The sequence below is a fragment of the Mytilus trossulus genome, chromosome 10 (assembly GCF_036588685.1).
Source record: "Mytilus trossulus isolate FHL-02 chromosome 10, PNRI_Mtr1.1.1.hap1, whole genome shotgun sequence".
Taxonomy (NCBI): domain Eukaryota; kingdom Metazoa; phylum Mollusca; class Bivalvia; order Mytilida; family Mytilidae; genus Mytilus; species Mytilus trossulus.
In genome coordinates this window covers 70,801,624-70,814,402 of record NC_086382.1, presented here as the reverse complement: position 1 = coordinate 70,814,402, position 12,779 = coordinate 70,801,624, and the positions used below count along the sequence as shown (strand labels likewise).

The window sequence follows — 12,779 nt, the reverse complement described above, 5'->3', positions numbered from 1 at the left end:
AACTGATAAAACCCCGAAATGATTCTTATCTAAATACTAGTATATTATTTTACTATCTTAATTACAAATATGTAAGTACATATTTATTTTGTACACCAAACGGTCAGTCCGTTACTGTATTCATTTGATATAAATAAAATGTTGATTCCTTCAGTCATAGAAATTTCACCACTAAGGAAGAACCTATCTTTCCCGCCAGATGTACATTCAAGATCAAAATTGTTCCTTGCTTACCAACCAGCTCTAAAAGGTATATTTCACTGGAGTTTGTGATCCGGCTTGTCTTACTCGCTGTTAAATGAATATTGATTCGACTGTTTCATTACTGCTTTTAAAATTATTTCAACAGTAAAAAAAATTGCATTTATATTTCTATTCCATTAAAAAACTAATCTTCAAGAGAATTTTATTTTGAAAATCGAACATGAAGTGTCAAATCATGAGACTCATTTTTGATACGTTCACATGGTCAAGTTCCTCCCAGAAGATTGATTTTCTTATTTCAATGAAGACTATGATTTGTAGACCTCAATAATACAATACCTTATGGTCACATTGTTTAAACGTAAATAATGATTTGTCTGTATTAGTCATTTGTATGATCTTTTCTGTAAATTAGTTTACAGTTATATACCTTACATTCTTTCAGATAAGTTTTACACAGCAGCAATGTACAAAACATTGTCAGGCATTCTGCCAACAACGGCAAATAGGTAAGCAATATAGTCGTTTTTGGTATATTGTAACATACATTACATTCACATTTCAGTAGCGGTAATGTAACACATAATGTTAGTGTAATTTACGATATATAAAACTGTATGGTATATTATTAGTATAATTTTGAAAATATCAACGATTTTTATTTGATTGTTTTCGTCTTTTAAACAAGCGATCAATTGTTTGAACCAACAGTCACGAGGAAAACTTAAAATGACTTTTAAACTTGTGAAATCATTCTGAACTTTCACACTCGTGTATATTTTGTATATTAGGTTCAGCATCATGAATCCATTGATTTTGTAAATGCTTAAAATGACAAGGGATTATTTTTAATATCTCTATTTTTTAATTTGATAGAAGATTTTGTGCTTTTTTGTAAATGATTGTTTAGTTTGAGTTTGAAACACAGTGATGGCAGCTTTACCCATAATTTTACTATTTTATCTATTATGTCTGTTTTGTTCATGCATAGTTGTAAATCTATCGGAATTTTGATGAGACTGTCATACAAGTGAGATGTTCGCGCTATAAAACTAGGTTCAATCCACGATTTTGAAAATGCTTCTACCAAGTAAGGAATATGACAGTTGTTGTCGATTCATTTGATGTGTTATGTCATTTTATTAGTGAATTTCCGATTGAATTTTCCTCGGAGTTCAGCATTTGTGTGAGTTTACTTTTTTTCTTTTACTCGGAACTACATGGTTTACTAGCCATCAATTAAATTGAATTATTTCCCTGAATTCCCTTATTTCAACTGATTCTGAACAGCCACCACAACACTTTTGTCTGGTTCCGAGGCTAGTTGGAGGTGTATTAGTCAGCTTATTATTGATAATAAACACGTCTATTTTTAGATCAGTTGGCTCTGATGTGATGTCCGTTTCATTTGACCAACCTATCCACAACTTAGCAGACAATATATCAATTACATTTGAGCAAAATAAAAAGGTATGTATTGAGCTTTAAACATTCATGTAAAAAATATTCTCAGTAACTCGTAAAAGGTAATAAATTAATTATTTGGAGCTTATGCAAATCTATATTATCTGACTGCAGAGTACTATTTTCAGCGAAATATACAAACAAATACAATTTGAATTGCAGAATGCCCAACATGTGGTTCTGAAAACACTGCCTAAGGTACGCTCGAAATAATTTATACGAGAATCTTAATGCATAAAATAATTAAATGCATTAAATCAAAAAGCAGACAAGGCTTAAATGGATCAGTTGAATTCGTCTGAAACCAACTATTTAAAGCGATTATAAAAAGAAAGTCTTAGTTTATCATTTTCTTAACAATTTTACAACAGTTATTTATAATTTGAATAGTCCAAGTACTTGAAATACTGCAGTAATTTAGCGTATAATTCACTCGCTACTAAGGCTATCCGCAGCGGCATCTAATTTAAGCGCACGAACGATACCGAAATAGGTATACATGGTCATGTGTATGGCAAATATGTACGTTGAATGACTACATCAGGTCTGAGTGATATGAAGGTTTGGGTAAAACAATTACAAAACAAACAACAAAAAATGTTGTTTCCAACCATTTAATAGTCCTATATTAGCTACATTAACATACATTCTTTATGTTTTTCTTGTTGAAAGTATTGTTCTCTGAACTACAGGTTAAATTCATAGATCCAAAGATATCTTGTGGATATTGGGACTTCAGGTATGTACTAATCTTTATATGGAAAGTATAACTATTGAATAATTTGAGTAGAGGATTAGTTGTGTTGCAGTATGATGGTAAGGAAGTTGGGTATGATCGCAATATTGAATTTTGATATGATGGCAACTGTGTCAAAGCAAAACCCCATTAAACGCGTATGTTTAAACACGTAAGGGTATCGTACTAGTTTCAATTTAAAAATATTCAAACAAAAACCGCTTGACCATCTGTAAATGCCACCGGGATAACATATCTTGAAACAGGTGTGAAGTGAAAGCACAAGATCCAGAGTCATGTCTTTTTTAGCAGCTTAGCAGCCAAACCAGAAATTAGAAATATGTTGTTAAGACTTTTATCGTTTCAGTTATTTGAGAAAGATGTGCTAACTAAGGATACTTTCTTTGTATTTTATACTAAATCATGACTAATTTCTAAGCTTAATCCTCCCAATTATCTGACTTTTCATGGTATTTAATCATTTTTTTAGGGCTAAAAGTTGGACTTATGATGGATGTTATTTGAAAATGACCGATTCCAAAGTATCTACATGCACATGCAATCATTTAACTAATTTTGCAATATTGATGAGCCCTAGTGACGTTGAAATTGTAAGTTCAAAATTAAAAACAGATCCGAAATGTAAAAAAAATCGAATTGCAGTTTGTTATCTCGTTAAACCAAAATTGTCAACATCTAGTCCTATACGTTCTTTGGTTAAAATTGTACCTTGTTTAAACATTATCAAAAGTGCAAAGAACTTTCAGTATTGTGGAAAGAATGTAATCATATAGAACATGTTTCTAAATAAAAAGAGTATATGTATGAAACATATCAGATTTGCATCATATTAACTCTTTTGTTAATTAGACCAGGAGAAACACTGATGTAGATCATACTCCGATAAGAGACATCTATCTTCCTTTTCCAATTAAAATCTTCTTATGAAATACATGGTAGACGATAGCAGATTAAACAAATCTATTGTCTAACCCTTAGATATAACATATTAATTGATAATTTTCTAGATATCAAGTGAAGTAATATCTAAATTGTATTTTTATTTTTATTCTATTTTTCAGTCAGATGCTAACAAGAAAGCCTTAGAAATAATTACGTTTGTTGGTTGTGGACTATCAATACTTGGATGTTTTCTTACTCTTATTATTTACGCTGTATTTTGGAGGTAAGATGTCTGCATGACCTTTACAAGGTATATATTTGTCAGCACAATACGAGAACAAAAAAATATTTACATATGCATAGGGTAGTGCCATCGGTTATAATATAAAAAAAAACGTGCTTCGATCTACCAGATCAATTTTTAAATGGCTGTCTATCCTCTAATGTTTGGAGTTATCCTACAATTAAGACTATTGTTTATTGTGAAAGACCTCATGTTCGATCTAATATTCTATTTATCTTCTGTGAAGATCAATGAACCTATCTATTTATAAATTTTAATGTTTAATCCGGGTATCGATGATGAGTTGACCAACACATTTTTTTCAAATTCTTATATTGTGTTTGTTGAATTCAATTATTATCTTTTACAGATTCGTCAAACACGAATGGGCTGTGAGTTTAATGCACATGTGCATTGCTTTAATAATTGGATATTCAGTCTTCTTAAGTGCTACAGAGGAAACGGAAAATGATGTGAGTATTGTGCCATGTCAGATTACTAGGTCAGTTTGAAACACCTCGTAAATTTTTCACCAACAGTTAGTAATAATAAAATGACAAAAATATCTATCTCCACGAAAATAGATATGAACCTTCTATGTTGAAGCAGTAATCAATAAGAGAAATATAATACCACAAAGTAATACACGTTGACGCAATTGATAATGAAATAGAGACAACCTACAAAATATATAAACATGTTAACAAAGAGTTTGGAAAATTTTGTTCAAAGGATCTTTTTCATACGTTATGTGAAATCAAGGAGTCACGATTTGTAATATTATTAATATGTTTCATATTAGAACTGAACCATGTAATCGTATCAAGACATTGAATACAAGCATATATTGTCACCACTTTTAAGGATCTATCGAGACTATATAGCTATCAGTATACGTATTGTTCATGTTTGTCTAAGATAAAACTTGAACCTGTAGTGCATCATGTTTGCAATTGGAGAATATATATGCAGACTCATCTTATAGAATTACAACATACATATTATTATGTAGATGGGGCAATATGTGTAATTGTTTCTCCATAGGCGGTAAAAGTAACGTTTTCTTCTGTTGCTCAGCCCATATCGTAAACTTGTATATGTATGATGTCTTGTTTCGAAGCTAAGTCATTTTTACATATGTAGTTAAATTTTCGAGGTACGAAGTGTGATTCATTTTTCCGTAAATTAGCTAACCCCGAGTATCTTTTTGCGATGTGGCTCCTCATGGTAACAAAATCCCATTTTTAACACAATAAGCATGATAAGTGCTTTGAAAATTTAATACTTTAAACACATTTAATAGGTTCATAGTTTTTACACATTTATTCTGTGTTCCCCTACTTTCTAAATTAATACAAATGGTTCAGCACAGTCATTTTTTTATTATGGAAATGTGTCAAATATCCCTACACACAGATTTTTTTGTTTACACGTGAATTTTGTGTTCCTCATTTCAAGGCGCATTAGGAATATTGTCCCAGATATTAGAAGATATGGTATGAGTGCCAATGAGACAACTCTCCATCCAAGTCAGAATTTATAAAATAAATCATTACAGGTCAAAGTACGGTCTTCAACATGTAGCTTTGGCTCACACCACAAAGCAAGCTTTGAAGGGTCCCAAAAATTTAATTAAAAGCGTAATAACATTTAAACTGGACAACAACGATCTTATATAGTTATCCTTTAATATTTGATGTGTTTCCCTAGGTTTTAGTTTGTTATCCGGATTTGTTTTTTTCTCAATAAATTTTAAATTCAATAATTGCGAATTGCGAATTACTTCTGTTGCATTTATTCATCTATAGTGAGATAAAAAAAAAACGAGAAACGCTTACATGTTTAAAACCACATCAACAAACAACATCTACTGAATATCAAATTTCTAACTTAGGAAGGGTGCAAACAATTGCAATTATGCCTATTTATTCAGTAGGTTTGCACTGGAGATCATCTTTGGGATCTGTTTTCATTAAAAACTATATTTTTCAGATTGCATGTGTTATAATAACAGGTGTTCTACATTACGTGTTTTTGGTTGTATTCTTCCTTATGTTATGTAATGGAATATCAGTAGCTAGATCTGTCATATATGTATTCAAGACAAAATCAAGACTTCCAATATATATAGCTGTGGCTTGGGGTAAGTTGAATAGACTAGTGAAATTACTCCTGTATATGTAATTAAATAAACCCATCTTTTATGTAGGACGAGATCCAAAATCAGCTTATAGAATGGTGTTCTATACTCGGTTAAAATTTGTTACCAATTTGTATAATCATCATCATCTCCTCACTGATTTTAACTGAAATCTTTACAACTCAGCAGGGCGATTGCATATATGGTGAAATTGTCCAACTGATTTTATAGAATTGATGGTTAATTCCAAAATTTGCAACAGGTCATATTGCAGCAACATTTCTAAAAGTGTTTAACTTCTCCAACAGTGTTTCGCCGGTATTTTAAGAGTGCACAGACATATTGTACGCATGTTGAAGTTACATGTGCAAATCACCTGCTATTATGGAGAGTTGTCTCATTTTAATTTGCAATATTTTCATGAATAGTTACCAATTGAAATTTGCTTTTGCAAAATTCATGTAACAAAATTCAAATGTAAGTTTTATGTTAACTTTTCAATTTCATGCTTTTGTCTTTGTTGTCGTTCATATTTTCTTGAAATTGCTCTATGAATATGGAATAGTTATCAAAGGTACCAAGAGTATAACACACATCTTCAGTATAGGTCTCAACTGTATATAAAAAATGAATTATTTCTTAAAATAAATTCTCGAAAGCTGCTCAAAACAATGATTTCACTCACCAACTACGATTTGAAACCTTTTGGTCCTAAATTCAAATGAAAATGAAATATCGTTATTCAAGGAGTAAATATGACTATTCTTACTTATATTTCGTTTGACATTACATGTTTCTATGCATATATTTATATTGAATGTTTCGTACTCATTCAATTGTTTTTTCAGTTGTTCCTTTATTGATCGTAGGAATAACTCTTGGAATAACCAGACTTAAAGGATATCATTCCGACAAATAGTATGTATTGCTTGGAATATAAAAATCACAATCTTGAGTGAGAGTTATTATATTATCATTCTTTGCTTTCTTTTGGCTAATCATAATTTCCAGAATACAATAATATATATATTGTACTTTGTATTTAAATCATCAAAACATTACTGATATTAACCTAATTTACAGTTCGCTTGATGCAGTTTTGTTGAATTCAAACTTTAAACACTATTATATTATAATATGGCATAAATACATGTAAGAGAACAATAAATAAGGCAAAAAAAAATGTTTCAACAAAAATTCTTGTAACAATTTCCTTGACGGATTGAAATGCAATTGTCAATTTGATATTATTTTCTAACCCATACTCTGTTTACAATTTGTTTCAGATGCTACATAAAACATGAGGTTGCTGCGCTCTGATAGCATCATGTTTCTGAATTGATTAATTTGAATGTGTAAATAGGAGAGAACTTTACCTCAAAAGTTATTTGTTCTGTTATGAAATATGAGTTTCTCTTGACTTCTGTCTTTAGTTTTCTAAGTGTTACATTAAGGGAGGCAGTGTCTGTAATACATTTGAATAACATTTGGAATGTTATGCATCTCTTTGTTAATCTCCTCGTATAAATAAAAAAAAAAATTGCGTACTTATAATGAGGTGTAGACTAGCCATATTTATTTTGACTGTCTCAAATGTTGACGATATCAGCTCAGTACAGCCAGTGCTAATTTATTTATATGATTTATACTATGCATTTCTTACATTTTCCGAAACTGAGGTTACCACCTAACCAGAAAAAAAAGTTACCCCATGATGAATTCAGCTATTCTTTTGGGTTAATTGTTGGTCAAATATCAATCATCAATAGAAGTTCAATGGACAAAAGAAAATTAAAATCCAACAAGAAGTCATTACAAACTAAATGCAATACTTCAAATGATTATACATTGTATCGATAAAATAAACATGCATAAACAAGTAACACTTACATTTATTCTGTAAACAAGACTACCTTTCTAGAGAAGACATGTCAATTGATATTGTAAAGACTCTTTCTTCTATTTCAGTTGCTGGCTAAATACGAGTAATTTTGTATTTATGTCTTTTGTCGGACCTGCTCTACTAATAATACTGGTAATTTTGTATTTATGTCTTTTGTCGGACCTGCTTTACTAATTATACTGGTAATTTTGTATGTATGTCTTTTGTTGGACCTGCTCTACTAATTATACTGGTAATTTTGTATTTATGTCTTTTGTCGGACCTGCTTTACTAATTATACTGGTAATTTTGTATTTATGTCTTTTGTCGGACCTGCTTTACTAATTATACTGGTAATTTTGTATTTATGTCTTTTGTCGGACCTGCTTTACTAATTATACTGGTAATTTTGTATTTATGTCTTTTGTTGGACCTGCTTTACTAATTATACTGGTAATTTTGTATTTATGTCTTTTGTTGGACCTGCTTACTAATTATACTGGTAATTTTGTATTTATGTCTTTTGTCGGACCTGCTTTACTAATTATACTGGTAATCTTTAACAATTTACAATAGTTTGAACACATTACCCTATACTTAAAATATCATAAGATGAACACTACAAGAAAAAAAGAAAACAAACACACAAGTTAGTGAGATCATCCTTTTTTGTTTTTATTTTAATGACTATCTCTTTTAGTTCTTGTACAACTTATAATATATCAATTCAAAGACACAAAGCTATATTTTTTTTAATATAAAAATGCGTTCGTCATTTGTCGATTTAAAAAATATAAGAATTCGATTTTTGCAGATTTAATTATATAAAGATATCGATTCCCATTTGGTCAGGAGTTTTTGTAGATTACCAGCCCATAACAGAAAAGCCAAACATTTTTGTATCAGAGTATTTCTTCCTAATTATATATATTGAATAAAATTGAGAAATGTGGAATGTGTCAAAGAGACAACAACCCGACCATAGAAAAGTTTGTCATATCAATGAAAGCAAAAAGTAGTGTGCTACCATACCTTGATATTTAGTAAATAATAAAGACAGATAATCACATAAATAGCAGCTTCGCAAACATTTTTATTTTTATTTTCTAGCTAATATCAAGGAAAGTAACATCATATGAGCCGATCAAAAACAAACTCATATTATATTCCATATGTTGAAGTTTGGTGTAAGACGAATGATATGTGTAATTGTTATAAATGATATAAGTCTTATTTATAAATCATATCTTTATTAATCTTTGTAGATGAATATAGGAAGTATTATAATCGTTTTACGAGCTATGTATTCTACAAAGGGTATTCAGAATGAAACATTGAAGAAAAAGGCCAGGTTTGTATTTTTCTTATGCAAGTGAGTTAGAAGCAATAAATTCTGTAACTCAACATAAGAAGATACATAAATGGTACTCTTACAAAACTTTATTGGACACCGCAGCGTCTTGTGTTTGACCAAAACAATATCGGCAGTTTTGTCATTAATATTTTTCCCGTTATATCATTGTTTTTTAGTACATCATTATGATAAGGGATGATTGCCATCTTTAATAATGTTTGTTATATAAATTCACGACCAGTCATGCTAAGAATATTTCAATAATTAAAATTTTTACTTTGAAGACAACATATCGGCCTGTTTATATTTTGGACTAATTATTGTGGTCAGATCAATGTATAAAGGCAGCAGTAGTATATCAGTGTCGTTAATCTAAATCTTCATTCAGGTTTAATGAAAATGTATATGGTTTATTTTTGTACAACTCTCTAACTGTCGATATGTATTCTATTATTTGATGAACACGTGTTAGTGTATTTGATGAAATAAATCAATACTTAAGTTAATCGAATACTTATTTCTTCAATCAATAAGTTAAAATATTTTTTTTTTCTTAGATATGGTATCAAATGTATGGTGACACTATTACCAGTGTTAGGGCTATCGTGGTTATTTGGAATCCTGGCATTTAATGAAGATACCATCATCTTCCAATATCTATTTGGTATAACTACCTCCTGTCAGGTACATATATATTAAACTTTAGAAAATATAACACGTATCAGTCGAATCATTCATAAAAGAAGGGCGAGAGATACCAGAGGGACAGTAAAACTTATAGATCGACTCATAGATAAACTGACAAAGCCATGGCAAACAAATAAATGGAAATACAGACAAACAAACTGCAGTAAACAAGTCACAACTTAGAAAACTAAGACTAAGATTCACGAACCCAACCAGCAGCTGGGGTGATCTCAGGTGCTCCGGAAGGGTAAGCAGATCCTGCTTTACATAGGATACCCGATATATGAAATATAAGGTGATATTAAGTATTATTGACTTGCTTTAATACACAATAGCAAAGCTTTTTGTTTGCGAAGCCAACAACTGTTTCACGAATAGCCAATTAAAGAGTGCTTCATTGGACAGATAGAAACTGGTATATATTTCGAAACCATGTATGACCTTTTACACACTAGCTCCAAAAACGTGAAGTACTTAAGTTAGTGATCATGTTTAAAATGGAGTGGACGTAGACATTCCGCATAGCTATTTTCTTTTTAGACGTTGATAAAACTTGACTCCACACATTGCAAAGTTTCGGTATAAAGCATCAACCGTCAATTCAAACTATACAGAAATTACGGGAATATGTTTTCTTCCAGAACATAGTTCATATAAAGTAAAATATTTTTGAAACAACTAACTGGATAGTATACTCAGTCAATTTTGTAGAGCTATTAATCTTATTTGTTTATAATTTTATGAAGGAATCGAACTGAGGTAGAGTTAGGTGTATTTTACGCAAATCAATAATTGTTTGTATTTGGTGTTGAAACATGATGAACGTAAGTCTCTTCATTTGTGGTCGTCCATAGAAAGCATCCAAAACTTATTACCACATCTACGAAAACAATCTTATAATAAGTGATTTTCTAATCATCATGATTCTTAATTTAGAACAACATTTTAAACAGTAAGCAATGAGTTCGTCATTTTTAACTCATTGTCTTATACTCTTTTTCAGGGAGTATTTATATTTATTTTCCATACAGTTTTAAGTAAAAAGGTATGTGAAGTATTATATGATGTATTGTAAAATGGTTCAGGATTTATTAGATTAGATTATAAAAGCAAATAATATAGATACTGCCCTTATAATGAATACTTATCGTTGTTTTCAAATTGTGAAAAAGTATTCTGGTATGTTGAATTGACGAAACTTTATTGAACAAAATATATGACAAGGGATGAATACCAGTTACAAATATGAAAGTCTTCAATTGAGTATTAGACAATATCTGATACATCATTATGTACAATTATATGTTGTTGTAATGTAAATGCAAAATATAATACCATTCTATTTGCAATGTGTTTACAAAATATAATAAATATTTTAAACATATGATCACGAATGTCCACATCATTTGAACTTTGGTGGAAAGTTGTCTCATTAGGACTCATACCACAATATAAAAAAGAAATGTGGTATGATTTCCAATGAGACAACTGTCCACAACAGACCAAAATGACACAGATATAAACAACTATAGGTCACCATACGGCCTTCAACAATAAGCAAAGCCCATACCGCATAGTCAGCTATACAAGGCCCCGATAGGACAATGTAAAACAATTCAAACGAGAAAGCTAACGGCCTTTTTAATATAAACAAATGAACGAAAAACACATAAACAAACGATAATCACTGAATTACAGGCTTCTGACTTGGGACACCTACATATATAAATAATGTGGCGGGGTTAAACATGTTGGCAGGATCCCAACCCAGTAAAACATAAGATCGAACTATAAAAATCAGTTGAAAAAGGCTTAACTCATCAAATGGACAAAAATACTAGTTGACCTGGAACAACTCCTTATTATAATAGCATTTGTGAATCGTCTGTCGTTTTCTAATAACTTCGTTGAATATTAAGGTCACGAATTTACAAGCTGCAATGAAGTGTATGAAAATGCACTTTTATTTGTACTTTAAAAACAATATTGTATTTAGAAAACATTGTGCATAAAGTAGAAAGGCATTTTTTTCAATTTTGACTTTACTTTAACATTGGTCTGTGATATGTTCCTAAGTACTCCTACTTCTCCTATCAATAAAACTTGTCGCCATGACATAGTAAAGATTACAGCAAGAGGGTTAAAACACAAAAAAATAAATTATTTTCGCTATTAGAAATATCAAATTATCAAATTGTCAAGGGGTTTTATTTAGCATTAGTAGACCGTATATTTCTTATCCGGAATTGCAACAAATGTAAAGTTATACTCATTATAATTGAAAAATATTGCTCCCGTTCTAGGTACAAGAAGGATTTAGAAAAATAATGCACAGACGCAGAGCAAAGTCTATGTCAAACTTTAGCAGCAAACCAAAGGTATGTTTTAACTTTACTTTTGATTCTTTTTATACCAATGTCAATTATTCTAAACGAAGAAATAAAATTATTGCATAAACCACGATTAGTGTTGCGAAGATTACTTTACTCGACTTCACTGTGTTTTTGATTTGACTTATGAGAATAATATTTGATTTATGTCTTCAAATATAAACTACATGTTGTAGTATGAACCTGTCTTATCAATATCAGAACAACACATTTCAATAGACAAAACTGTTGATGCACTACATCAAATGTCAAAGTTATCATAATATTGTAATGAACCTACGCAAAAACCGACAACCTAATATGGGATGAAATTAGCTACAAGCTTTTGCAAGTGCAATTATCTTTCAAGATGCATAACTAAATAAATCTCTATTTATCGGTTTGAGAATTTGTCTAATGAAAAGGTCAAAATAAATGAAAAAATGGTCAAAATAGATTATTAACCCATTGGAGAAATTCATTACACTTCAATCAAAATATAAATTTCTGGTAGATGTTAGGAACATCTTAATATTATACTCTTTGTACTTAGTTGAATAGGTTAGTAACAATGGATAACGAAAATGTCTTTGGCAACACGGTGGGTTCCTCATCTGTTGTAGTATTGGCTTACTCTAAAGCAACGGCGATCCCCAAAGTTTGTTTTCGGGATTCGTGTTGCTCTATTTCTGGTTTACCTCGAAATCTTTGTGGAGTGTTGTTTGATTTTAGTCGTTTCTCATTTCTCGTTTGTAAC

At 30.5% G+C, this 12,779-nt stretch overlaps 1 protein-coding gene across 1 annotated transcript in view; it reads left to right on the top strand.

The window, feature by feature from the left end:
- Positions 1-12,779, top strand: part of LOC134688460 (adhesion G protein-coupled receptor L3-like) — a 115,971-nt gene that overhangs the window by 96,501 nt on the left and 6,691 nt on the right. The window contains exons 10-22 of the mRNA XM_063549195.1: positions 650-713; positions 1,581-1,674; positions 2,361-2,407; positions 2,895-3,015; positions 3,487-3,590; positions 3,961-4,063; positions 5,583-5,733; positions 6,579-6,648; positions 7,699-7,765; positions 8,878-8,963; positions 9,524-9,650; positions 10,657-10,698; positions 11,957-12,031. Coding sequence (XP_063405265.1) covers positions 650-713; positions 1,581-1,674; positions 2,361-2,407; positions 2,895-3,015; positions 3,487-3,590; positions 3,961-4,063; positions 5,583-5,733; positions 6,579-6,648; positions 7,699-7,765; positions 8,878-8,963; positions 9,524-9,650; positions 10,657-10,698; positions 11,957-12,031 — 1,151 coding nt within the window. The remainder of the gene's footprint in view (positions 1-649; positions 714-1,580; positions 1,675-2,360; positions 2,408-2,894; positions 3,016-3,486; positions 3,591-3,960; positions 4,064-5,582; positions 5,734-6,578; positions 6,649-7,698; positions 7,766-8,877; positions 8,964-9,523; positions 9,651-10,656; positions 10,699-11,956; positions 12,032-12,779) is intronic.